The sequence below is a fragment of the Phragmites australis genome, chromosome 6 (genome assembly GCF_958298935.1).
Source record: "Phragmites australis chromosome 6, lpPhrAust1.1, whole genome shotgun sequence".
NCBI classification, from domain to species: domain Eukaryota; kingdom Viridiplantae; phylum Streptophyta; class Magnoliopsida; order Poales; family Poaceae; genus Phragmites; species Phragmites australis.
Window position 1 is genome coordinate 8,647,445 of NC_084926.1, and position 27,553 is coordinate 8,674,997.

Sequence of the window (27,553 nt, forward strand, 5' to 3'; positions counted from 1 at the left end):
CAGTCGAGCCACTGCCTACTGCTAACAGTAGCACATTTACGGATATACCATTAATGTTGCTAAACAATAATTTATGGGTATCTTGTCGACTTTGAAAAGACAGATTATAAACTAGCACTATATGCCCTCCTTTTTTTCAGAGACAGGTTCAAACGTCTCGATCCAAACGGTTGGACCGTACGATGGGCCGATTCAGTCTTCAACCATGCTACAACAAAGAGCGAACGGCCCATGGACCACCGTCTGTTTTCTATGTTGTGTAAGCCCAGTAGGTTATTGGCCCATACAAATTAGTAGGTTATGCGCTCAACATTTCTTTAAGGTCTTCTATGATGATTTGAAGATTTCCCAAACTTGAGTTGGTCGTTCTTTTTTTCGTGGGAAAGTTGTCTTGAGTTTAAGCTCCGCCCATCAGCTCGACAAGCTATCATGTGAGTTTAAGTCCTGGAGCGGATTTATTTGCTCACGAGAAGGTTCAATCACAATTAAACAACGCTAGTTTAGGCATGTAGGTAGAGGAAAGAGACATGGAACCATCGATCCCATGTCTCACCATTGCACGAGTCCTGAAAGGGGGATCAGGGGTCAAAGCTCACAGATACTCTGTTACTTACGGGGCAATCAGCTTTGAGCTGAAGGATGGCGATCTTTAAGAACAGAAAGTGAAGCAAATGCACACAACACATGTGCACAGCACGAAACGCAGCCCTTCAACTTTGCTCGTTTTGGATGGGGCGGGGCCGAAACGAAGGCACATCCGTTCCAACATTTGCCCACTTAGACTAACTCAGTTCCAGTCACAAACCAAAGGTGCTAAGGACGAGGATTTCCGGATTTATACTAACAGTAGCCTAGTTAGACTATACCTAACGTGTTCCTTTCGCGGCAGAGAATTTCTTCAGGAAGTAATTTTTGTTTCCCTTAGCACTCTAACGATTTATCTTCACGATTCACTTCACAAAGGGATTTACAAGATCATTTAATTCAGAATGTGATTCTCTCTTTTCTCTTTATGAATCCCTTTAAAAGAGAGTTGATGTAGATGATGAAAAATAAATTGAATAAGAACGGAGAAGAAAATCAAAAAGAGAATAAAATAAAAGAATATATATATATATATATATAGACACACACACACGTATATAAAGCTAAGCTCAAGCTTCAGTGACGAAATTGTAAAATCAGATCCGATCTATGGTGCTAGTGCCATCTTACTCGGCGCACATGTCACGTCCGCCTCGAGACCCACGCCCACGAACGCACAGCCACTATGGCTATTCGCTCGCCATGATTGCGCTCGCTCTGTGCCTCCGGGCCGCCGCTCAAAACGCTCGAACCGTTGACCTTACCAGCCCACCGGACTGCTCTGCTCTGCTCTGCTCCTCCGACCTTATCACATCAGCGGCTGCACTTTTGGATCACCGGAAACGGAGATCGCCAGCCTAGCTTTCTTTACTCTACCTAAAAGAAACGATGCACCAACGGAGGCACGGAGCCGAGCCCCCCGTGCGTGTGCGTGTGCATGCTCGACAGGCGTAGAGAAGCTCGGGAACCGCGGGGCACACGTACGTACGCGTACATTGAAGGCGCTGGACCACTGCTGCACCCGTCGGCACGCACGAGGCCATTAAAGCGCGCCCGGCCGTGCGCCGCGGTCACAGGTTGCCGGTGACGCGCGCGCTGTCGAGGCTGTTCCGTGCGGCTGAGCCTTTTCCTTTCTTCAGCGCACGCTTTACCTGTGAAGCCACGAGGGAGGCTACCGCTGGCCTGCTTATCGGCTTATCGCGGCCGGGGCTTGCTTGCGTGCTCTGCTATATCGAGCTGAAAACCGGCTAAGCTACTCCTAATGCTTGTTTTTTAGTAATGCTTAAAAGAGAAGAGAGTAATAAATTAATATTAAAAATAAGTATTTTTCAATCGATATATATGTCTTATTAGTTTCTTAATATCTTTCAAAGTAAATTATTATCTCACAATCACTTAGTATTGTTTTAAGATCTAGTTTTCTCTATAAGAAATAAATTTCTCCACTTTCATCTTTAAATTATTTGTGACATCATATTTTTCTTAGATAAAAAACTAATTAATATTTAAAAAATTGGTATTAGGAGTAGCCTAAGTTGCATCTGCGATCGTAACCATGCAGTTATGCAAATGTCATCCCTCCAGGCTTATGCTTCTTGGTTCAGCGGTGGTTTTGGGTTTTCACGGTTGGGGCGGTTGGATCGACGCCATCGGCGTAGCCCTCAAGTTCTCTCGGACGGAGTTCTTGCTGCTGTGATCCCATCCTGTGTGCTCTTTTCTGCACTTTACTTGCGCTTTTCAGACAATGATCTGATCTGCTGTAGCTGAGAGGAACAAGCGGGTTTTTTCTGGAGCGTCTTTCTATACGCGCTCACAACATCACGAACACTATTAACTGACAGCGAAAGTACTGTGCACGCTTTAACTTGCCACCGTTTAGATCCTCAATGCTGTTGAATATTGATTGCGGGAAAATAAATTGCATAGCCTGTAGTATGACATGCCACTGGCTGCGACAAAGGAACTTCTGTCTGTACTTATTTATGAAGTACTCGCGATGGAGGATGGAGTGACAGGTCCACCTTATCCATATATAATTAAAATTAAAACTATCCATATAGGACTATGAAGTAGTCTTTGATTAATAAAAGATAATAAAAACATAAAGTATTCATATTTATCGAAATAGGTAACATATCATTGTATTTATAAATTTAGCATACGTATTCGGTATCTTATTTACCGAAAATATATTTTCGGTACACCGTACTTGAAAACACGTCGACCCCACTCTTTTTCGACACCTCAGGTACTGAATATGTCATTATTCACTATATTTGAAACCTAAGTTACCGAATATCAACTGTATTTAGCACTCACCATATTCGGCACTAAAGTTTTGAATACAACTAAACCCTCAGTAAACTCCCGTTTGTATGAACAGTACTCAGCTGAGTTAAATTTCGCTTTCACTCTTTTTCAAAACGATGTTCTTTTGTTACTTTAAAAATCTTATAATTTTTTGTATGTGTTGCATAATCTATGTGCAACCTATTTTAGTTGGATTCACCTACAATTTCTTTGTATAATTTAAATTAAAATTCTTCAAAAATACTACTTTTATAACTTCTAACAATTATTAGTGCCTCAAATAAATTCCCAAAAACCTGGAAAAATTCACTAATATTTTTCTTATGTGATATAATAATTTCCATAATTGTTTTCAGTCCTAGGTTATTTGGTGAAAAGGTGAATTCCTTTCTAAATACTCCATTTATATGCATTTTTATCATTTCATGTGATATTCTCTTTTTAATTCAATTTGAATAAAAAAAATTTAAACATGCACAAAACCTACAATCAAGGGGTAAGTTCACAAATAATCATCATAACCAACTCATCATCTTTCTGACGTACTTCACGATGGACATATTGCCTTTTTGTGTTTGAACAGGTCTGTTGTTAAATTTAAAGTTAATTTGTCATAGAAGGTCAATATGTCAAATAAATTTAAATATGTCCGTTGCAGCGTACATCAGAAAGACGTTGAGTTGGTTATCATGATTTTTTGGTGAACTTACCCTTTGATTGTAGGTTTTGTGCATGTTTAAATTTATTTTTATTCAAATCAAATTAGAAAGAATATAACATGAAATGATAAAAATGCATATAAATTGAGTATTTACAAAGGAACTCACTTTTTCACCATATAACCTAGAGCTTAAAATTATTTTAGAAATCAGTCTATCACATTATAAGAATATTAGTGAATTTTCTTAGATTTTTGAAAATTTATCTGAGGTACTAACAATTGTTAAGTTATAAAAATAGTCTTTTTAGAGAATTTTAATTTAAAATATACAAAGGAATTTTGGGATAATCCTATTAAAATAGGTTGCATGTAGATTATAAAACATATATAAAAAGTTATAATTTTTTTAGAATAACAAAAGAGCATTGTTTCGAAAAAGAGTGGAAGCAAAATTTAACTCACTTGATATTGTTCATGCAAACAGGGTTGACTGAGGGTTCGGGTGTATTCGGCAACTTATGTGTCGATTATATTCAGCACTCAGATATCGAATATGGTAAATAGTATACCGAATATGCATATTAAATTTATAAATATTATAATATATTATCTATTTAAATAAATACGGTTGAGTAAATTTTTGCCGCTTTTTCCGTGCACTTTGCACTTTTCTCCGGGCTGCCACGATCGTAAACAACCTCAACCTCAGGGGCATTCCGGACAAACAACTCTATAAATTGCTTTCACAAGTCACGCAGAGGAGCCGCCTGTTCCTCCTCGCTCGCGATGCGAACTTCGAAGTCAAAACCCACGAGCCGATAATTTCGCTGGTTTCTTAAGGCAAAATCCAACTATTGCACTAATACGCGGGCGTTTCGGTAAGTTCTTCCGAACCCAGAGTTCTCTCTTCCAATCTGCGATTCTCGTGGTTCGACGAGAAGCCGTCTGATTAAAAAAAATTGTATTTTGTGTTTGATTTCTCGACGCAGAATTACCCTCCAAATCTAATCTTTCGTCATGTGTACAGGTCCAATTTGGAGATTCTTGGGTATTCTGATCCCGGAGAGACGCTAGGAGGGGGCAAATGTGTGGCGAAAACTGAATTCGTGCTGCTCTGGGGGTTCCGGAAGCGGCGCCTTTCGAGAGGAGGAGGCAGGATCGGGAAATGAGGGATGTGGTCGTGGTTGTCGAAGATTGCGTCCGCGTGCTTGGGCCCGGTCCGGAGGTACGCGCGTATGAGGAAGGATGAGTACGGCAGCGACAATGGCCACGGCGTCGCCGACGACCTGCTCTGGTCGCGGGACCTTGGGCGCCACGCGGCGGGTGAGTTCTCGTTTGCCGTCGCGCAGGCCAACGAGGCGTTGGAGGACCACAGCCAGGTGGAGACAGGCGCTGCAGCCACCTTCGTCGGTGTCTACGATGGCCACGGCGGCGCCGAGGCTGCCCGCTTCATATCTGATCACCTCTTCGCACATCTCATTCGTAAGTAGTAGTCACTTCTCTCTACTTGCAAAAGTACTCAATTCAGTTGCAGTTGCAGATTAATGATAATAATAATTTTACTAGGTTTCACACTTCAGTAGGTTGTTGATTAATGATGACGGATTTTTGCTACGTTTTGCACTTTAGTGCCTCAGTAGTGATCTTTGCTTCTTGTTTGTGCAATTGGTGCTATTATTTTTCGCTTATACGTATAGACTATTGTAGGACCGGGATATGTGACTAGAATGGACGAATATACACCTTACAAATTTTTTATGAAATAGATGGCATACTCTTTGTTCACCTAATGCGACAAAGTCAGAGAGAAAGTTTCAATGCAACATGACTCCACGGATGAAATATGAGCCATAGTTTCTATTCAAGATCATTTTTGCGTCTTTGTGCACAAAAGCTTAAAACTTGAATGAAAAATAAAGCAAATAATAGTCACCGAAAGAAATAACTTTTCAAGTTGATGATTTAAAGACAATGAGACATAAGACCTTCTCAAACACATAAATATATGAACATTTATGCCTCTAACAACAACAAGAACAACTTCCAAGGTTGAAAAATTGCAGCTCAAATATACTAGAAGAAGATAAACACAAGCTTATACGAGAAAATGAACTTCATTAAGCACAAAAATCAGTCCTCTTTTCAGCAGATTATAAAGTTATTTTTCTCACAAAACTCTAGCTTATTACAAAGACTAAGTCTATTCTCTCATCTATTCCAAAACCCATCATTAGGCCTAGTTCAAAATTCTCACAGCTCTGTCCCTTTTTTATAGCCTTTAGGAGCTTATTTGGCTCTTAAGTTTTCTTGTTCCTAAAATACTTTTTATCGGTAGTGCACTCCTACCTACCATCGATGTATTTTGATCCAGATTTCGCTTCTTCCATCGAACTGTCACGGCTTCTTCACGACTTAGTTTTACCTCGACGCAAGTTTCGCTACCACGTGACCCTCCAGTCCTCTCGTGGTTTTGTGGTCAAACCGCGAAACTCTAGTACGCTTCTCAAAGCGTGACTAATCACCATTATCTTTGCCTCAAGCAAGCGTTTCGATGTCGACGCGTGTACTCCGTCTTGCGATCTTAACTGTTGGCAAGTCTCTCCCGATCTCTTGAGGCTCCTTATCACTTACACCGGCATCCCCTTCGCTTAACTTTGTCAACACGTCGTCTTCATCCTTCTCCATCCATGCTTTGCTTAACCTCCACGTGTACCGCTAAAATCACCATTGACTCCGTCCGACCTTCTTGATCGTCCGGCACCAAGCCTCTCGCTTGGTCCTAATCATTTCACCGTTGACCGCCAATTTCACAGGATAATTCGGTGGGGCTAAAATTCTTAGACTCAGAGAAAATTGCCAATTTCATTATTCCTTCAACTCGAGTTAGTAAGAACAAGCATCAACAAATACATGTTAACCAAGTTTAACTCAACTCGAACGTTGTCAATAGCTCATCATAGTCAAACTAAGGTACATCTCAACTTAGTTTTTCACCTATTATATACAACTCAATTCAGAATCAGAAGTCCCAGAGCACTTGGACGTTAGTTCACATATGATTGGGAGAGCTTAAACAGATGGATGTAAGAGAGTTGGATGTCAAAGGTTTTACATGAAGTATTTCCCTTTAGTTGTTGTTTTGCCAATGGTGTAATTACTGTTTTTAATGGGAAATTGTTACTTTTATGTTTTGAAACATCAATCCCTGTCATGTTTCAAAGATTGGAGCTACCTTTGCTGAGTGTTTTTCCTCAGCGCAATACATGTTGTATTACTTTCCACTTATTGAGTATGCTGTTGTTTCATGAGCAGAGCAATGGACAACGCAATACTCTTGCCAGTGACTGAGTGGATTCTGATCATTGGACGAGCTATCAGTATTCGTGGTCCTTTGCAATAGCAGATTAGGTAGATTCTTGTCGTGTTCAATTGCTCAACATTGTGTTGTGTAATTTTGGCAGACTGACACTGACTTCACTTATTGAGATGCTGCTGAGTACCTGTGGCTCCTGTGATCTGATTATTATCCTTACAAATGGGAAGCATATTGCAACCGATCCAATTTTTTTCATTGTGCTAAAATAATATCTTCTGATCTCTTGTCTTGTAGGACTTGCTCAAGAAAATGGAACAATATCTGAGGATGTTGTTCGGAGTGCATTTTCTGCTACTGAGGAAGGCTTCTTGTCACTTGTGCGGAAAACACATTTTATAAAGCCTTTGATTGCTGCAGTTGGATCTTGCTGTCTGGTTGGTGTCATATGGAGAGGGACGCTCTATGTGGCTAATCTAGGTGATTCCAGGGCTGTTATTGGCTGTTTAGGTAGATCAAACAAGATCGTTGCGGAGCCACTCACAAGAGATCATAATGCAAGTATGGAGGAAGTGAGGCGGGAACTTATATCTCGTCATCCAGATGATTCGCAAATTGTTGTTCTCAAGCATGGTGTTTGGCGCATCAAGGGCATAATTCAGGTTGGTGAACAACAGTTACTGCATCATTATACCTTTTTTGTAAAGATGTAGGGTGTTATAACTTGGTAAATATAACTTATAGTTTAATGGCTGTTAGTGGCATAGTAATATTTTAGCTTGTTAGAAAGAGAACTGCAATACTATTATGTTAGATTCTCCAATGTGTGGGCACAAAGGCACGTCGACCTGCAATACATGATCAAAGTACTCTGTACGGAAACTATTGGATACTTTCTTGCCGAACCTAATCATATCCTTTTCGTCATATTTCTGATTTTTTTTTTCTACTATTAGGTTTCAAGAACAATAGGGGATGCCTATTTGAAGAGGCAGGAATTCGCTCTTGATCCATCCATTACTCGTTTCCGCCTTTCTGAACCTCTCTGCAGGCCTGTTCTTACGGCAGAGCCATCGATCTGCACAAGAGTGCTTCGTCCGCAAGATAAATTTATTATTTTTGCATCTGATGGTCTTTGGGAGCACCTGGCAAATCAGCAAGCTGTTGAAATTGTCCACGGCAATCCACGAGCAGTATGGCTTACTTCTTAGACACCTTACTTACATGTGCTTAACAGCTAGCTCTCTGTTTGAAAGATGCTAAATCTAATGTCCATATTTTTTTATAGGGAATTGCAAAGAGGCTAGTAAGAGCAGCATTGAAACAAGCTGCACGGAAGAGGGAAATGAGGTATGATGATCTCAAGAAAGTTGAAAAGGGGGTGCGCCGCTTCTTCCATGATGACATTACAGTAGTCGTCGTTTACATTGATCACGAGTTACTGCAAGAAAGGGGTGCTTCTGTGCCTGAACTTTCAGTCCGTGGGTTTGTGGATTCAGTTGGCCCCTCAGGGTTTTCAGGGGTAGCCGCCATATCCTGACTAGCTAATGTAGCAGGACAATTTTGATGTACGGCATTCCAGTAGCATCTGACTATCTGAGTGTTACGCTTCACCAAGCTTGTTCTCACTTTTGCTTTTGCTGAGTACTTGAATACTGCATTGCATTGTTGCAAGGTCTAATTTGCTCAAAATAAGAGGCTCGTGTTGATCAGATGTTGCGTGGCGCCTGTGCCGCGCTGTCCCTGACTCTCTATGGTGCGTACGCCGAAACCGCGCTGGGCCGCCGACGCTCGTGGCCTCGCGCTACGTTGTGTGCAGCCTAGCAGCGAGATCAGCCGGGCCGCTTGGCAGGCCGGCCGAATGGAGCTCTACCTGATTGCAATAAGCTCGGCCGCGCTGGGCAATGGATTTGATGGAGAGAAATTTTACGAGATCAGGTCTTTTGGTGAGATCCGTGTAGCGTTTGACACGTGTTCTCGTTTGTGCAGGTATGTACACGTGCGTGTCGTGTGATCGCACGTGTACGACGTGAATGAGAGTCTCACCAGAGTCTTATACGTGCGGGTCTCATAAAATTTCTCTCCAGATTTAACCGAGGTCTGAGCGCTGGGCGTCACGTACTCCCCCCCCCCCCCCCTAAAGAACGTGTTGTGTCACGTACTCAAAGTGCCTCCTCACTCTCAAATAAAAAAAAGCTCTCAAAGGCCAACCAAACCTATCCCCCTTTTATTTTAAGTTCTTTGCAACAGTATATGATCTAGAATTTAGATCGAGTAAATAGGGAGTAAATAGGATATGTATTTACCGGTGGCGGATCAAAAGTGAAGTAAGTCTTTCACTTTTCTTCCTTTCATTCCTTTTTTTTCTGGTTCTTCCCCTTTTATGCCTAAAAATTGAAGGTGTGAGGGGCTTAGGAGTGCTCCAGAGTAAGGGGCTTGAACCCTCTTGCAATTTGGATCCGCCGCTGGTATTTAACTTGCAAAAGATTTATTTAGCTTAAACATGTTTATTTTAAGTTTGGGAACTGCTCGTAGAGCAATTGGTAAAAGCTTAAGTGGGAGCTACCCGGTCAGAGATCGCATCCACAAATTGGCCTTCTAGAAGACCGGATCAAGGGACCCTTATCTTAAAAAAAAAATGTTTATTTTAAGTTCCAGTGAAAAGTATTATGAGGTGGACTACACTCACATAATTGTAGATCCTTGCCAGATATATATGCACGTCGCTCTTTTTGTCGTGAAATGAAACACAACGTCAAGCTAGGAGCCAATCAAGACGTAGCGAAACAAAGTATCGTCGCAAGGCGCACATGCACGATTTGCCGGTCTGAGATTGGATCCTCGGATGTGCAACTCCATTTAAGATCTCCAATGTTCTTACTCGGGAAGAAAAAAAATTGACAGGAGACTCTTTGATTCAGTGGTCCATCTAAGCATTCGGAACAATCGTGCGCCACGCACCCCGCGTAGTGCGTGGCGATGACTGATGATGTGCGATCCATCAATCGGCCGGCATTATCAAACCGGAGCGTACGTGTACCGCCGTAGGCGACAGCTACGTCTCGCGGAGGGCTGCTCCCTGCCCAGCCACATGTGCCCGGCCCCGGCCGCCAGGGCTTGCGGCTGCGCGCCCCGTTGCCGCCGTGCCCGACGCCTTGACGCCACCCGTGAGCTGGCTGTTTCGCAAGTGCGGCGGAGGATTCTGGAGTTGGCGTGGTCTGGAAGCCTCGCCGCTTTACTCCCTCTGCCCTCGTCTCACGGCGGCCACAAGTTTGGCTGTCTTCCTCCGGTGGTAGGTGCCCCGCCCCCCCCCCCCCACCCCCCTCTGCGCCAAGTGTCCGCCGGATAGTGGCGAGGTGGGTGTGCTTTTGTTTATTCAAAGGCGATGCTTGATAAGAATAAATCTTCTGCGCTACACTTGTTAAGGTCTTAGTTCAGTAGTGCGTCGGTTTCTTAGGATTAGCTAGCTGGAGTTTTTTCAGAGTCGGTCAGAATCAATACTATATATTAAAGCTCTAAGAATTAAAGTGATTGTATGGTTCAAGCACATGGGTCCTATATATATACGCATGTATATATACGGATACGGATATATATATATATATATATATATATATATATATATATATTTGCATGTATAATATATTTTTTTGAAAATTCTAGAAAAATAGTGAAAGGTATAATAGTTATATTGGTAAATCGGTTGAAATAATCTAAAATGCACAGAAAAATATCTAAAACTCAAAAAAATATAAAACATATTTTGTTAGGTTCGTATTACTGTCGTCTACATATTAAAACTACGTGCATGCGTAAAATAATATTGTTTTCCTCATAATTAAATGAATATATTAAATATTAATAAATTCATAAATAAATATTGAGATGTCCAAAATTAGTGAACATATTTTTTTGTCTTCTTTTGTCATATTCTGTGAAAAAAATGGGCGCGGCATAAGCGCGTCAAACCGCCTAGTTTGTTTTGAGTCGGCCACGCATGCAGGAATGTGGGATGGCACGTTCGCTCGGCGTGGCTAAGATGTCGGACATTCAGCGCATGTGTTCGTGTTTCCTATTTAGTCAGAAGAAAATCCCGCTGCAAGATCAGTTCAGCAGCACCAAATCCCTCGCGGGTTTCTGTCTGCGTTCTTTAGAATACTGTAGCACGTCTGAAACTCGCCTGATTTTCGTCAGACTTGCCGTGAGTGTTCCAACAATGCTTGCCGATGAGGAGGAACCGTGCAAAACTGGAGATATGCGAGCAGCTGGAGTAATCGCACCGAAATGTCAGCCTACTTCATGCCGGCAAGGCGTGGCCGTATGGGTCAGAGGCAGGCGTCTGTTGCGTTAGGGAAAGGGCAGTGCTCCAAGTCTCGTGGCTGAGGCTGTAACCAAACTTCTTTTGTGATTTCTTTCTGTATGCAACATTGCAGGAGCCCATGACCCATGAGTGGAGCTGCAAGACTGCAGCTATGGATGTGAATTATCACAGGAAGATGGCAATTCTAAATCATTCAGGCTCTTTGCACATAATTATCCCGCGGTCCCTGAAATGAATACCACAGTGATCTGAGTGCAGCTGATTACATATGAAATTACCATTAGCCGCCTCTGTGTGCGTACTGCTACAGTAATTGTACTTGGCCGACGCGGCCAGGCGCAATGTTTCTAGATGGCATGGTGAGAGAAGCTTTAGCGTTGATGTCACTGTCATTGTGTCTGGTAAATTCCTACTGGGAAAATTGTTACGTCACTACTCTAGGATGGAAAATGCACTGATCAAGAAGCAAAAGATGGAACGATATAGTTCTTTAACGATCTGGATTCTATGTAGTGAAAGAGTTACTGTAGAGGATCTACAATTATCTACAGTGATGAGAAATCTCAGCCGTCCGATCCATGGTGAATTAATGTAGCTACAGTAAAAATAATTAATTAATTTAGAATACTATAGCACAAGACACATTTCACTATGCAAACAGTATCTCTCTACCTTAAACCTGGCTTAATACAGAGGATTTGGATCCCTTCTTCGGCACTTGGGAGCATGCCATCGGGACACTTCTGTCAATATGATTCGCATAGAGGTCTTCATTTGTATATGCTTCTGTTAGGGTTTAGCAGAATCATTATCAAAATAGTCAAGCCAAGTATAAAATCAACACACTAAGACTTGATGTTTTTTTAACAAGGTTCGATTATGTTACTTACATCCTCGATGTATGACTACAGACGCTCATCCTCATATTTATCTGTTTTGTCGTTGTTACGGTTACACGATTACACTCGATATTTATAAGCCTAGAAATATCATCTAATTTAAACTCAAATCTATTTATAACTGATTTTATACACATATTCCACCTATATCCAACAGCTTCAATTTCCAGCATGCCAGAGTAGCAGGATCGCAGGTCCCAGCTAGGAATTCTGGTAAAAGGACCTCGCTGGAAGTTGCAGATTCTCGAATATGCCTCTACACATGAAAGGTCGTTGCAGAGTTGCAGTCTGCTGGTCAGATTTCCAGTCTCGTCGCTAGAAGCCTAGAACGTCTTGCTTAGTACAGTTTAATGGCTGCTTTTACACCCTGTTTCGGTTTGAGCAATAGTAGCTTTCCCTAGCCAAGCAGGTTTGAGTTTTCTTTGCGTTAACACGGAGAACGGCAAATGTGAAATGATTCGCAAAAAAGCAGCTTCCATGCGCTGATTTTTTTCTTTTTTTTAAAAAAAAAATACCTCGGCTTCTGTTGAAAGTCAATAACAAGGTACAGAACAAGAAATAGAATTATATGACATTAGAAGTGGGGAGAAGGATAGCAGAAACATCAGACTGCCGGGACACTCAACACAAATACAAGATCAAACACATCAGGTTTTGGGTGACTGACACGGGTAAACTATTACACACGACCAAACAACACCCAGTTAAAGCTCATAAACGTCTAAAATAAGGCCATCAGTAGGTGCACATTCTTGCAGCCACTCGCGGACCTGAGAGGAGGCATTACCCATCTTGAGCTTGTCATCTCGTATGAGGAGGATGCTTTATTTTTGCACGAACGATATAGCGAGAATTAAGACGTCCCGCATGTTTGTTAGGAAACTTCTTCTTGATAGCTATGGCTTTCTTTGTCCTCCACAAGATCTATGTTATACCTGCAAAGAGGAACCGTCCTAGAGTTTGAGAGATTTTGAAAAACTTCGAAAACCAACTTACCCATAAATCAGCTACTGAGATGGGAAACCCATTGTAACAAAGATATCTCTCGCAAGCTTTAAGAAAATTAGGCCATCATACAGCCAAAAAGGGTATGGTTGGTGTCCGCAGTATTATTGCACAAACAAAAGCTCAAGCTCCTTTTTCAACCCCTCTTCTTTAGAGTAGGTCACAGTAAACTTATTATGCAGCATTTGTTAAAGAAATATCTTAATCGTAAGGGGGATTTTACTGTTGTTGATTTTTTTTCTTTCACCCGACTTAACTGAAACTTTTACAATTTTCAACCCAAGCACATATGCGATCAGGTACCTAACCCCCGTTACGTCCATGTTCCTGTTCCAGTAACTAAGCGTAACGATACTTCCCTCTTGCCAAGCCGTTTTGAGTTTCTTTAGAGTTTTCATGATAGGCGACACCTCATCTCGTGGGAAGGAAAAAAATAGAAATGACCAGCGAAAAGCAGCTTTCATTTGCCACTGTCCATGGGTAACACGGAGCATGTCTATCTCATCCTCTCAGATGTCAGCTACGGGAGCAAAGCAATGCCAGCTCTCAAAGGGAACAGCAGAACAAGGGACCAGCCGTCTGCGTTGCAGTACGCCAGCACGTAGTCACATTCCCATTTCGTTGGTGCCTGTGTTGCTTGTGTGTCAATAGATAGCGGAGGATACCTCCCCCCTGGCACTTTCAGTAACAGGAATCAGTTTGAGCTCAAGAAATGGGGTTTCGGTTGTCTTCTTTTGATGATAGTGGACTGCCTATTCAGGTTTGCTTTTGAACGGTCCAACTATGCAATTGGGAACGCACCTCCAAGTGTTCGTCCAAGGAGAGCTATTTGGGCTAAGAAATCAATCCAAGACGCGGTCAGTTTGATTCAAGTTGAACTTATGCCTGATCGAGACAACGTACGATAGAACACTCCAAAACACCTTTTTATTTTCGTTAGAGTTAAGAGCGTATACTGTATAGTATAACTTTTGCACCATGTATCTTGCGGCAGCGTGGAGATGGCGTATGTGCTGCCAGTGTTGCAATCCATGGAGGATGCCCTTTCCCTGTTAGGGTCGATCGCTTCCCGCAGCTGACCCTCAGATTTGACAGGGGAACATCTAATTGGAGTATTGGACAAGCCCGGCGTTGCTCCTCCAAGATTTTGCGGCTTGGTCCCCCTCTACTCCCGGTGCTTTGCCTGAGGCGACCGTCGGGTGGACCGCTGGCGTGTCAATCGGCTTGCACATCGAATCCCTCTTATTATCTCCACCGCGGTGGCTCGACAGCTTCGTGCTGTACACACCGCCCGGCTCCGGTGTGGATGAAGCAGTGATGGATCCAAATGGTAGTTTAGTGGGTTTGAGACTATCTTGGAATTTGATCTATGTTTAATTTAGTATGTGGTATAGTCTATGGTTCGTTCAAACAAAAGTGAAAAAAAGAAAAAGACTAATTGGATGTTTACCCAATGCTCTGACACTAGATCCGTCACTGAAATGATGGTGCCTTCGTATGGATCTACGGTTCTGGTGCCTTGTCGCTCAACATGGTGAGCTGCTTTGACGGTGCGGATCTTGTCTCCACCGGCATTGCTGCTCCATGGAGGAGGCTTGGACTGTACTTTTTATTTGCTTTTATATCCTCCTAGCCATTTTCAGGGACTTACGTGAAATTTCATTTTCTCTTAAAGACTTCCGTGTAAAATGGCTTGCCCCACAACTGAGTAATGAAGGAACTATCTAGCCCCTTGTGGGCCTGTTGCCTTAAAAAAATAAAAAATGTTGACGTGAAGCAACACAACCTGAAGGAGGTAGACCACTTCTCCCGAACGTTATACAGTACGATCCACTATGGCCAAACCTACGCCCACAATCTGACGACATCATTAAAAAACATTAAAACAATGTAACGACAGGGACCGAATCGGGTACCCGTCCAAGTCCACAAAAGCACGCCGCCGAAGTGCCCCCTCCCCGCCACGTAAACAAACACCTCCCGTTTCTGTTTCCCGTGCAAGCCAAACCACCGCCACACGTTGCGCCGCTGATTAACGGCATGTTTAGTTCGTATCTAATTATTTAATTGATTATTATAAACATAATAAATCATCTTTCTTAGTTATCCTTATCATGTACACTCTGTTTTTTTATTAATTTTACTAAGATATTTAACTATTTGTTATCTTTATCATGTGACAATTCACGTGTGAGGTTATCTGAGTTCATTAACAATAGTTCAGTGTCTTTATCACACTTATGGTTAAAAATTTATTAGCCACACTTAATTAATCTTAAGTGTGATCCAAACAGACCCAAGCGTATGTTTTGGATTACAACTATATCTACCACACTTCAACTTAGACGATCTCAGTTTTGTTATACAGTATTTCGTTGCTATCATTATTCTAATTTACTTAACTTTTCAGCCTCTTGATTCACTTATCATAAATATAATATTTTGTTACGATTTATCTAAGATTAATTAGTTAATATTTTTACCATAAACGTATGATAAGATTAGTCTTAGATAGCTATATGTGACAAAATTAGTTAGGAACCAAATGAGCCAAAATTACTTCAGGCCCCACGCGTCACCCTCATAGGGACCACCACGACGACGGACGGGAACGAGGGGGGCAGGGCCCTAGAAACTTGTGGCTAGAGAAATTTCGCGTATTTCCTAGTGCCAACCAGTGCAGCTTGTGGCCAAGAGGTTTCCACTTGTGGCGAGCCCGCCACGAGTGACGTGTCGTAAAGCGCATCAAAAGGCCACCTGTCTGGTGCCCCCGCTTTGTTTCTTCACTTTTTTATTCGACCACACAACCACCTCGTTACTCCTTGTCGCTCTAAATTTAGAGGCTGGGGATATTTTCATGATTTTTAAGGCCAGAGAGAATTTTTTTTCTTTCTTTTTCCTTTTTCTCCCAGAAAGGGAAGAAAAGCGCGAGCCTTTGGTGATCAAAATCGGACTAGTACCTTTCATCTCCGCTGGATTCTGAATTTCCGATACGTATGCACGAAGATATTGTGTTGTCCAGATATATCCCGATGTTTTATGACGCTAGCACATCGGTTCACACTGCAATTGCATCTTCTTGATGCTGCATTTGCATCACTTCTTAACGAATTATATTTGATAATTGCCTTGGAACAAAACTTCTGGCGCCGCCACTCAAAGGAGATTAACACACAGGAGCAAGGTTAACTATTAACTAGTTAGACCATCTCTAATTATATTTCTTTTATTTTGTTCCTTTCCTAATTCCCTTTCTCATTTCTATTATATTTATTTTCTCTCATATTCAACAGCTTCCATTTGAAGAAATTTGTGGTTTGAAGAAATTTGTGAAGTGAAATGAGAGAGAATACCGTCTTAAAGGGAATGAACTTAAAAATTCCTTCATAACGAAAATCGTAAAGTGAAACTGTTGGAGTGCTAAAAGGAACGAAAATCACTTCGTGAAAGGATTCTGGACTCTTACGGGAAACGATTGGAGATGATCTTATTGCACTACACCTAGGGTGGAAGGGGATAGAATGCGAATTAGATAGTGCTCTAACCGCATTTCAAATGTGAATACAAACAGCATAACAAAACTTTATGTTACACAAATTCAAATACAGAAACACATAGTATAGTTAAATGTATACAACATTTGCCTTTTAACGGTTACGAGTGTGACAGTGTCGGATAACGCGGATTATTTATATCCATTTTTCACCCCCTAACTCATCTAAAAAAATTGCTATCGCAAAATTTTGCAATCCCAGAATGTGTTATTGACACGTGAGCTAGTGCAAGATGGCAATGGTAACATCTGCCATCTTATCTGTCATTAAAAAAAGGGGGCCAGTGAAAGATGCCAATGCTAATATGTACCATCTTACGTATAATCGAGCGCACACTTTTCAGGTCATGTTCGTCCATGATTTACACAAGCTAGATCGCTGGATGCAGCATTTCAGCTGCATTTCACAAAACGTGCATCTAACCATCCAGGTCTAGATCGCAGGATGGATCGACCGGCGGCATCCTCTACGCCAACCCGTCGTTGCCGATCCAAACTCCCAAAGAATCAGACGAACCACGCATGGATCCCTGCATTTTTGGAAGCCCTGCAGTCTGCTGAACACACAACGCTGATGGCCCCGTGAACACGAGCCGATGTCTATCACGCGGGCATTGAGCCGCCGGTGTTAGGTTGCTAAGCTATTGCCACGCCACGCGACAGCCAGCCATTAAACGGGGGCACTCGCAACCCACGACAGCGACGGGGCCGGAGGAGGAGCCGCAGCCACGAGAACGAGCGGCCCCCCGAATTCTCCACCGGATTATTCCCGCGAGGAGGAAAGAAAAGAGGAAAAAAGAGCCGAGAAAAACGCAGCCAACAGAAATGAAGGGGAAGGGGGGAAAGTGGCAAAGTGGAAAAATCCCGTCCTACGTGGCACACTTTATCCATGCTCTTTTTCTCCCGTCCCCTCGACGCCTCTCCCTCTCTTCTTCTTCAGTGCAACCGGGCGTTCGCCTCTCTGCCTCTCCTCCTCCTCCTCCCTCTCTCTCCTCCTTATCGGCAACAAGTCGAGGCTTGATATCTGTTCTAGGTCGGCAAGCTTGGTGGCCTGATTGGGCTTGATTGGTCTGGAGAAGTTTCTTGCAAACTGCGGATGGCCTGCTTGGAGGTAATTTATTGATCTTTCTGTCTTTCTGCCTTACATTTGGGATGGAATTGAGGAGTCTGGGTTGAACGATGTTCTTGGGACCTGATTATTGGATGTTTCCCCCTCTTTCCCCTGTTATCCACAGGAAAACCTGATGGCAACTGACGAGAACGCCGTTGCCGATCGCGCGGGCGGTGAAGACACCGCGGATCATCGCAACAATCCTCTCGATCCCGGCGACATGGATTTGTTAGGAGAAGGGCACGTACCCAAGGTATAGCAACGACTCCGCTACCGGCTCTCTTTTCGTTGTTTCGGAACACAAATTGCCGCTGCGTCACCGCAGAATCTGCGCAGTCTGTGTGTTCTAAAATTTCTCGCTTCCACGCATGTCCGACCAGGCGCGGAAGCCTTACACGATCACGAAGCAGCGGGAGAAGTGGTCGGAGGAAGAGCACAAGCGGTTCTTGGAGGCCCTGCAGTTACACGGCCGCGCCTGGCGCCGCATACAAGGTGCGTGCCTGTGCGCGCGTAGCGCGGTTCTTGATTAGGCTCATGAAGAAATCAATACTCACTCCGTTCTCTGTGCGTGCGTGCGTGCAGAGCACATCGGCACCAAGACCGCCGTGCAAATCCGGAGCCACGCGCAGAAGTTCTTCACCAAGGTCGTAACCGTCCGCCTTTCTCCCCGTGTAAACCAATTCTCTGATCTCTGCCATGAAAAAAAATGGGTTGTGTTACTTGACTGACTGCCCAAGTAAGTCACCCAATCAATCATGGTTGAGCAGACGACGTCGCTTTTTTGACCGGCCAGGTGCTTACATACACGCCTCCTGACGTCGTGCTCTGCTCTGCAGGTTGTCAGAGAATCGTCGGGGAGCAACAGCGGCCCGGGAGCTGCGCAGGCAATCCAGATCCCTCCGCCGCGGCCGAAGAGGAAGCCGGCCCACCCGTACCCGCGCAAGGTGGACGGCGCGGCCAAGAAGCACGCGCCGGCGCTCAAGCAGCTGGAGAAGCCACCTTCCCTGCGGATGCAGTCTCTGCGCGAGCAGGACGACAGGTCGCCGACGTCGGTGTTGACCGCGGCGCAGACGATGTTGCGAGCGGACGCGCTGGGTGGCGTGTTCTTCAACAGCTCGAGCGGCAGCAGGTCGCCGGCTCCGTCAGCCGCCGGTACAGATGAGCATGGCAACGGTGGTGGCTCGCCGGTCTCGTCGGTGGACAAAGAGGACGGATGCATATCGCCAAGCAAAGTATTAGCTGGGTTGGCTGTGAGAGCACCAAATACCAAGGTACAGTATGTTGTTCCTTAGGCAGTTAGGCAGCAGACAAAATAAAAATCGTGACTGTGAAGCATAAGTTTTTTAAATTTGGCGAGAAATATGTCATATAATACCAAGGTAGCAATATAAAATCAGTAAAAAAGATGGCACTATAAAGGTCGATTCTTTCTGACAAAAAAAAAAAAACTATGCACTGCAAGTAATTCTGCTGATATCACTTCCAAGTCTAAAAACGCAGATTTTAGATCTCAGGATCATAATTTTGCAATTTTGTTATATCCCTGTGCTTGCGATAATATGTTCTGCTTAAATTTGTCCCCTTAATTTCTAATTCGTTTCTGGAATGTGAATTTCAGGCACTCGGTGATACAAATGAAGTTTCTTGTATAGCATCAGAAGCTTCAGTCTTCAAGCTGTTCGGAAAGAAAGTTGCGGTGAAGGATTCCTATGAGCACCTACAGAACTCAAGAGACCTGAAAATGGATGATTCACCTTCGAGCGTTACCCAGGCAACCAGAAACTCGTTTCCTTTTGTTTCCGCAGAAGGAAACTCGTGGAATCCATGGCCGAGCAGCATGCAGCAGCTCATGTACTTTCTTCCCCAGCCGGACGGTTTCATCGCGCAAACCGTCGTGCCATGGCTCGGTTACAACGGGAGCCTGCCTTGCGCGTTGTTCTACCCGCAGGCGGTGGCTTTGAATCAGCAGCAGCACCAACCTTCAGAGACCCTAGATCACAAAGGCATGCAGAGGGAAGGTTCATGGACAGGCTCCAACACGGCCTCTAGCGTCGTGCCAGCCGCATCAGCGGCTCAGAATTCAGACGCCGCAGAGTCTCATGGCGGGCAAGAAAACACCAGCGAAAGCGACACGGCGCCTGCTGTTCCATGGCTAACGGAGTGCCTGAGCTCGGCTTCCTTCAGCCGGAGAGGGTTCGTACCGTACAAGAGATGCGCGGCCAAGAGCGAGGCGGTGCCGCGATCAGTGGCACCCGGAGAGGAGGCAGACGGCGAACTGACGAGGCTGTGTTTGTAACAACTGGGAGCCGTCACTTTGCCAACTCACGATACATGCTTTGGATGTTTGCTGGTTTTGCTCCGGCCGGTTTTCTTGAGCTGTTCATATGGCTCTGCTCCAGGAAGCTGACCTGCATGCTGCAGCCTGCCTGCCACTTCTCTGAGGCAGCAGCTGTAAACCACATAAGATTTCCAGAAATGAGGAGCAACCCTGTTTCTTACTCCTCAGTATATAGACACATGTAGCTAACTGTGATATCCCACTTTTGTTCAGTGTGTGATCATGTAATTTTGCCCCAACTTGGGAGATTCAGGGGTCAGGAGCAGCCTGTACCAACCTGGATCTCAGGTAGGGTTGTGTGTTAGTCTGACCACATGTAAAACTAGGCCTGTACTATCTGAAAGGAATGTAATGGGCAGAAGACGAAGGAAATGTTGAACGCTCTGTTCATCTGAAGTTCTGCATGAGCCAGTATGGGGGTGTTCTGAACTTGGTTATTGCGTGTAAGTGATGTCGCCAGAGGCCATTCAGATGGACGACGAGGTGAACCAGGATCTGGAATTGCAGCACCGCGATCTGTGGGCACAGGCAAAGCATTGGATCGTGCACAGCCTTGAGAGTTGAGAGGACTTGAGTGTTTCTTGGTCACGTCAATTGTGTAGAGAGAACTTGAGTTGTGTAGTCAGGTGGAGAGGGACCGTATCTTTTTTTTATTTTTTATTTTAAAAAGGGTCTTTTTGACCCACTTTCTTTAGAGACTAGAGGGACCGTATCCTACTCAAAGAGTTTCTAGAAAGAAACATGACACGTGTACATACGTGTCATGCTTGAATTTCTAACATATTTCTACTACTAGGATCTGTATATGGTACTCGTCAAATTGCGATCAACTTTTTACAGAAAAAATCTATACTCCTGTAAAGGAGGGCGGTTATTAATCGCGATCCAATTTATGCAAATAGCCCCCTACAATCCTCTGCGCTATCCCTGTGGCCCCCTTTCGCGTCCGGCGACGGCCGACGGGACGCGCCACGGGAGGGGAGAGGGGTCGTCGGCCGCGCCAAGGACAGCTAGCGTCGCTGGGATCGGGAGCGCCAGCGCCCAGGCGGCAACGCGAGTAGCCGTTCAGGTACCTCTATGCTCTGTCTTGTTTCTCATTGAACTAGGGTTACGGAAGGAATGCCAATCCATTCTACAAGCTTTCCCTTGATCTGAATGATCGCCAATCGGAGCTGCCAACAAACTCTTGCTAGCTCTCTCATCCCCATCGAACCCAAACCCCAATTGGTAGAATTTACTGTATTGAGATAAAGCAAAACCATGGACCTACCCCTTTCTTAACTCATTTGATCCCATGATTCCTTCCACCTCATCTATCCTACGTCTTTACTGAGCTGTATCGTCTTGACGTATACATGGCCTAATAACTGGTTACTCCTGTACTTTTTTTTCTTTAGGAGATTATGTTGCCTGGTACTCCATGCTGTTGTACTTGGCAAATACCCAGCCCTCATTCTCTTCCCACCATTTCTGCGCCTCCTTCTCGCCAAAATGCTTCCGGCTGTGAGATCAATCATGAGCAAGTTATTGCAAAATTATCACAATGTTAAGCCGTGATGACAGAAAAGTATCGCCAAGGTTTTCAGGAGTTCACCTGAACCGGATGCGCTTGATGCCTTTCTTACCACCGGGGGATGTAACAACTGTAACATACACCCCACTCGCGATTTGCTCAATCACACCATTGGAATCAGTAGGAGCAACTGTGATATCTGTTCCTCCATCATAACCTCTGCTGCTGTTGGAGGTTCTTCTACCATTCAGATGTGCAACTGAGTCATCCACTACTACAGTATTAGAGGATGGTATAGATTGCATATACACTTGCTCTATGACGTGTTGATCTCTGCTGCTGTTTAGCTGCGGAAATTTGCCAGTGAGAAGAGTTTTGTCGGGTGGGTCAGGCAATTCAGCTTTTACTGGTTGTCCAGTGATAATGCGTCTAGGTACCGTACTAGAGTTATCTAGTTCCAAACCATCTAAAAGTTTCTTTGACAAAGCATTCCTCTGCATAAGTTTGCCAAAGATAAACTTATTTTACATCAGAAAGAAAAAATCTGAATAGATTAGTATTTGTGATAGGTTAGACTTATACCTGATTTGTTAAAACCTTTATAATGTCTTTTGCGGCTTTGCACTTTGCAGCTTCATCCCTGACAATCAACCAGGTTTCCTCAACTTTTTGTTTATACAACTGAACCTTCAGGCTCTTATGCCGGCATTGTTCTGTTAGAGTGGTTACCTGCTTTGATAAGAACAATACCACCGTTGTCTAAGCAATCAACACTTTCCAGCATAGAATAAAAACTAGTCAACCATTTGGTAAAAAAGATATAAGAGTTCAACAAATGCTACTACAGAAAAAAGTGTTGTATGACTGTATGAGTTACCTGTGCTCGAAGCTGTTTCACCTCTTCCAATTGTATATTTTCCATTAAACCCAATTCTTCTTTCACATCATTAGCATCTTGTGGCAAAGCGCTGGCAGTCTTTCTTGACATTGTTTCATTCACACTCCCCATAAGAGTAGCACTGACTGTCTGCTTCTGTGATGTTAACCGATATGGAATGCTGTCCCATGCAAATTTGAATTGATCAGGACAGTCTACGTGCCCCCATTTCTGTGTTTGCACTTTATTCAGAGTGGCCAGCTCCTGATTTCTCTGATTTGTATTTTGTGTCGAGGCCATTTTATCCATAATAATGAAGTTTGCTTCCTTAATTATGCGAGATAGCTTTGGTGTGTGTGTTCTTGTTTCTGTTAGAGATGACTCGTCTTTTTGGATCTTCGGTCGAGAACCTACTTTGCTGGGTTCTGCAGTTTTGTTCAGCTCACTGAAACATGCATCACAAACACGGTACCTTTTGCTGTTATCTGGTGCAAGAGCTGCACTCGGAACCTTGTTGCTGCTGCAGGAATTGCAGAACACAGAACCACAGTTGTAGCAGTTGTGCTTCTTCCTTGAAAAACCAAAAGCCAACCGACAACTGCTGCATACAGATTGGTTCTTGCTTGAGATTGACCTATGCACACAGATTGCAACAGTGAAATTGGAACCACAAACTATTCTCTCCACCTGCTTATCTTCCAAGGCCTCCACTAGAGTTGGGGAGCTCTTGTCAACACAATCACCTAAACCAAGTTGCCCTTCTGTGCCTTTGCCCCACGTAAATACTTTGCCATCCATTGTCAAAACTGCGACATGGGAAGAGCCAGATGATATCTCTTTGATAAACTCAGTCTTAAGTGGCCCTTCAACCATACAAATAGATTTTTCCTCGGATCGTGGGTTCCCTAATTGTCCATGTTCCTTGCTTCCAATGGTAAAAGCAACACCTGTTATTGTGAGCACAACTGTTAGTGACATCCCACAGGATACCTGAACAAAATTGCAGTCAGTGAGTGACTCGACACAAGTTGGAACAAGCTTCCATTTTTTGTCTGTATGGCCTAACTTCCATCTACCTCCATCACCCCACGTGAATAGCTTCCCACAAGGAGCATTGCTCTTGTGAGTGCATTCCACAATGGCAGCTGTGTGCCATGGTCCACATGCGACAGACTTGGCTCTTAACCCCCTCAAGGACTCCACTTCTTTCGGCCGAGCAACGCTACACGTGTCACCATGTCCAAGAACACCAAATGTCCCATCCCCATATGTGAACATCTGACCAGAAGAGGATATGATAGCTGTGTGCCACTGACCACATGCAATCTTCGACACATAGGTGCCATCCAAAGTACCAATAAGTTTATGAGGGAACCACTGGCTTCTTTGACACTGATCGGTCCACAACCCTAGGCTATGAATCCCCTCACCCCATTCATAAAGTTCTCCTGAAACTGAAACTGCACAGGTGTGCTTTGCTCCAAATGCAATAGCCTTCACAGGTGTAGAGGCAAGAGACTCAATGATTTTAGGATGAGAGACACTGTCACTTGTTTTGTGTCCCAATCTCCCCCCGCTCTCCTCACCCCAGGAGAATACCTGGCCTTGCTTATTAACTATTGCTGCATGTTTCTCTCCACAAGCAATGCTCTGCACATCAAGAATCTGTGCCGAGTTAAACAACTTTGGAAGTGAAACCTTAGCTCTTGATACATGTCCATAGTCTGACATTATGCCAAGAACATCACCCCAAACAAAGATATCCTTTAGAGGATCTGTTTCTGCATGTGATCCTTCAGATGGTTTGAGTTTAGGCATTTGGGTAATTCTTTGCTCCTTAGCAACTGTTATGTCTCTGAAATTGTCTTTTACTTGATTATCCACTTTGGGAATAATCTTTTCCAAGTAGAAATCTAATTCTGACCATGCTTTCTGTCTTTTAGAGAAGAATGGTTCAGAGCAATCCAGATTGCTCCGCAAGAATTTGTTCTGTATTAACCTAGGACTGCCATATAGCGAGTGTACCTTCATGAATAAATCAGTTGGAGACGTTATCTTTTGAACTAAACATAAAAGCACGATGCAACTGAGAACATATTGGGATGGCTACTTACAACCAATCATCAGCCATATTCCTATAATTAATTGCAAGATATATGACAAATGTCTGTCCTTAACGTATATGCAGATTTAAAGGCCTGTTGAACATCTTAGTTTGAAAGTCATTAGTGGTTATATTGTTATCATTGTTTTTGGATGGGAAATAGTTACATGAAATATTATTATCTTAATCAAACCGGTCTGCCATCATCAACATAACCGCAGCATAATCTAATATTGACCATCATCATCGATATATCCTTTTTTTTAAAACATGGAGTCCAGAGCATGCTACTTAGTGTAACACAAGAAATTTCACAAGCAGTGTCAAACTCGCACTTAGAGAAAGCTATCATGTTCTTGCATAGAAATCATACATGCATGAATTCTGGAACGAACCTTTGTAAAATTTCTTGCATCATGCACAGCGAAGACCCTACTCCTTTGCTGAATATAGCTAGGAGGGCTATTTGTGCAGCTGTTTATCTGACGGCTGTTTGTTGAGTTAACCAGAAGTAATGGGGTGTATGGAACTGATATTAAGGCTGTCAGGCCTATATACCAACATTCAGCTTGATCTCTATCTTTGCAGACCTGAGTAAATATGATGGAAAAAAATAAAACATAATAAAAGTTAACATAAGGAATAAGGAGATCACAAACTCTAAACAATATGGCCTACTGAGGAAATACCAAGTCAAGTGAGGATTCACCGTTCTTGTATATAACTGACAAGGACTGGGATTCCTTTTCTGGCCAATGCAGACGCAAAAGTTTTGTCTGTAAAATATTGACTTTTCAGAAAATCAGCGTCTACCAACCGTAGTGCCGTAGTCCTAAGAAAAATAGTATATATTTGTAAAAACAAAATCACATACGGTCTTCTGTCCAAGAACTACGCTTGACACGGAGCTCAAGCTCAAACGTTTTTCCCTCTCTTTGGAGTACCATATTAGTGCTCTCTCGTCCTGCAAATAGAAAAATATCAAATACAGTGCTGTGATTCAGAGGAGGAGCAAAATCCCATATATGTATATGAAAGTGGAAGGCATTCATTTTCAGTTTACTCAAGTTGGTCAATCTATAGCAAGCTCCAGAAACCTTATATATTGGTCAGAGCACCAGGGTATACTTAAATTCTATTGCAAGCTTCTCGATGCAAAAAAGGCATTGTAGGAGTGAAAAAAATGGCAAACGACCATTCCAAAATCACCAATAGAACTGTGACATTTGCTTTGTTTTTGTCAACAGCAACAAAACAAGGATAGCTTTGAAAGGAGGCCAGGAAGAGATCAGGACCAGTGGACCACGCAGAGCAATGAAGGATTAGTGGACAATCGAGCAGAATACATCAGAGATATTGACCATTGCTAACGAAGGGGATGATTGAGAAACTGGAAATGGAAACACTATTAATCTACCTTGGCATGAATTTCACATGGACTTGTTTTTCTAATTGTTTAACTGCGCGTTTGGATACCTCTTATTGCTTCCATGAAATTTCCTGATATATAGAGGAGCTGAGCCTATCCTAGTTGGTGGGAAGCGTGGGTGTATATCCCATCACTCAGGTTTGAGTCCGTTGGCTCAAATTTGGGTGCCTATTTGGCAGTTAGGTACTGGACATTAGGATTCTGGAGACTGGAGGTATCACTATTAGCCTGTAGGTCTTAGTTAGCAAGAAAACATTGGGGGAAACTATTGACAGCAAAATAAGACACGTCAATACAAGGTTGCATAGTAAAATCTTGTTTTATTTATATGAAGCAAATGGAAGACCGTGTATATATGTAACCTTCAAGCACTCTGCACAGAATAATTACAGAGTTAAAGCTACTCACATAAGATAGCCTGATAGTGCAGAATTTGGGTTTGCCTCGCTTCCCACATTTCAGGATATGTGCACCCTTCTTGAGAGCAACAATGGCCTGTAGGAAGGAACCAAGCTGTCAAACCACGAGATGCTGATCTTCTAATATGCGTCTTTTCCGGCATTTCTATACTGTTTTGTATAAATGAATCGAAAACGATGCAGACAGGAAAACATATATTAAAAAGAGATGGGACATGCACAGAAGGAAATGTCATGTGCACATTCAGAATATACATTCATAAGAAATCATGTGCATCAGTCTTCAAAAAGGATAATCATGTCCATCGTGCTGTCTAATGCATATGATTTGTTTGGAAGGAAATGCAAGCTGTTTATTCCCCAAGAGAAAGAGATGCGCAGACCAGGAAGAACAGGTCCTTCTATTTGACTGGGATGCTGTGATGAAACTACAAGCAGCAAAAGAAGAATCATAGGAGTATGAAAACTGCTGGGCATGCCTTACGCGTAGATCTGCTTGAGAGACTGCAATGCTCTGTAAGAAAGCGCAATAAAAAACAGCTGCACACCTGCTCAACTCCTCTAGTTGCAGAGCTCCTCCCCTCAAAGCCCCCAGCCATTTCAGCCAAAAAGATTAAGCAGACGGAAAGGAGGGCAACACCCTGGATTTAGTTCAAACCTCCTTTGATCAACAGTGGAGAGAGCAAAAGATGGGCATTGAAGTGACAGAAAGAGAGATGCAAGGAAGAAAGAATGAAAGCGAGGAGAGAAAGAAGACGGGGGCAGAGCTTGAGGAGGGAGGACGGTGGCTGGCTGGCTGCGCAGTTCAGGGAGCCGGAACAGGAAACGGTAGCGATTTTAACTTTGCGTGTTTAAAGAGGAGAGAGGAGGACGAGGTTCAGCCACTGAGAGTGCTGTGTGCTTTGTTCGACACACATGCACACAGACACAGGCACTCGGAGAAAGAAAGGCTGCCCAGTACTCTCTCTCTCTCTCTCTCTCTCTCTCTCTCTCTCCTTGCCGTGCCAGAAGCAGAACTGCAGAGGTAATCCTCTGGCAAATGTAACCGATTGTTTTTTATCCCTTGCTTTTCCCGTGCAACGGCATTCCAGTAGTATAGAACAATGCTGCTGCCA

At 43.5% G+C, this 27,553-nt stretch overlaps 3 protein-coding genes across 4 annotated transcripts; 2 read left to right on the forward strand and 1 right to left on the reverse strand.

Annotated features, from left to right (window-relative positions):
- Window positions 1-4,290: 4,290 nt before the first annotated feature.
- LOC133921517 (probable protein phosphatase 2C 25) lies at window positions 4,291-8,539 on the forward strand. Its single transcript, XM_062366432.1, has 5 exons — window positions 4,291-4,434; window positions 4,584-5,038; window positions 7,167-7,531; window positions 7,826-8,062; window positions 8,158-8,539. Exons 2-5 carry the CDS (start codon window positions 4,729-4,731, stop codon window positions 8,407-8,409), a joined length of 1,164 nt encoding a protein of 387 aa, XP_062222416.1. The 5' UTR covers window positions 4,291-4,434; window positions 4,584-4,728; the 3' UTR covers window positions 8,410-8,539.
- A 9,024-nt stretch (window positions 8,540-17,563) lies between these two features.
- LOC133921519 (protein REVEILLE 1-like) lies at window positions 17,564-20,492 on the forward strand. Its single transcript, XM_062366435.1, has 6 exons — window positions 17,564-17,758; window positions 17,883-18,011; window positions 18,139-18,250; window positions 18,341-18,402; window positions 18,595-19,029; window positions 19,377-20,492. Exons 1-6 carry the CDS (start codon window positions 17,744-17,746, stop codon window positions 20,052-20,054), a joined length of 1,431 nt encoding a protein of 476 aa, XP_062222419.1. The 5' UTR covers window positions 17,564-17,743; the 3' UTR covers window positions 20,055-20,492.
- Window positions 20,493-20,968: 476 nt separating this feature from the next.
- Window positions 20,969-27,337, reverse strand: LOC133921518 (PH, RCC1 and FYVE domains-containing protein 1-like). Of its 2 annotated transcripts, none has more exons than XM_062366434.1 (9): window positions 26,987-27,337; window positions 26,428-26,514; window positions 25,465-25,554; window positions 25,280-25,366; window positions 24,986-25,180; window positions 22,487-24,511; window positions 22,192-22,338; window positions 21,691-22,103; window positions 20,969-21,597 (listed from the first exon to the last, which is right to left on the reverse strand). In XM_062366434.1, exons 1-9 carry the CDS (start codon window positions 27,035-27,037, stop codon window positions 21,498-21,500), a joined length of 3,195 nt encoding a protein of 1,064 aa, XP_062222418.1. In that variant the 5' UTR covers window positions 27,038-27,337; the 3' UTR covers window positions 20,969-21,497. The 2 variants fall into 2 exon arrangements, with proteins under 2 accessions (XP_062222418.1, XP_062222417.1); XM_062366433.1 differs by having other exon boundaries at window positions 22,192-22,341.
- Between the last annotated feature and the right edge of the window lie 216 nt (window positions 27,338-27,553).

What these genes read in the sequence shown, in the direction of transcription:
- LOC133921519 (XM_062366435.1), top strand. An exon ending in CGCCTGGCGCCGCATACAAG is followed by an intron (nt 18,251 to 18,340) that starts GTGCGTGCCTGT and finishes GCGTGCGTGCAG; the next exon opens with AGCACATCGGCACCAAGACC. An exon ending in CGCAGAAGTTCTTCACCAAG is followed by an intron (nt 18,403 to 18,594) that starts GTCGTAACCGTC and finishes TCTGCTCTGCAG; the next exon opens with GTTGTCAGAGAATCGTCGGG.
- LOC133921517 (XM_062366432.1), top strand. Translation starts at nt 4,729, where the DNA reads ATGTGGTCGTGGTTGTCGAAGATTGCGTCCGCGTGCTTGGGCCCGGTC. An exon ending in CCTCTTCGCACATCTCATTC is followed by an intron (nt 5,039 to 7,166) that starts GTAAGTAGTAGT and finishes CTTGTCTTGTAG; the next exon opens with GACTTGCTCAAGAAAATGGA. An exon ending in GCATCAAGGGCATAATTCAG is followed by an intron (nt 7,532 to 7,825) that starts GTTGGTGAACAA and finishes TTCTACTATTAG; the next exon opens with GTTTCAAGAACAATAGGGGA.
- LOC133921518 (XM_062366433.1), bottom strand. Translation starts at nt 27,037, where the DNA reads ATGGCTGGGGGCTTTGAGGGGAGGAGCTCTGCAACTAGAGGAGTTGAG. An exon ending in CAACTAGAGGAGTTGAGCAG is followed by an intron (nt 26,515 to 26,986) that starts GTGTGCAGCTGT and finishes TCCTTCCTACAG; the next exon opens with GCCATTGTTGCTCTCAAGAA. An exon ending in ATCAAGCGCATCCGGTTCAG is followed by an intron (nt 21,598 to 21,690) that starts GTGAACTCCTGA and finishes TTGATCTCACAG; the next exon opens with CCGGAAGCATTTTGGCGAGA.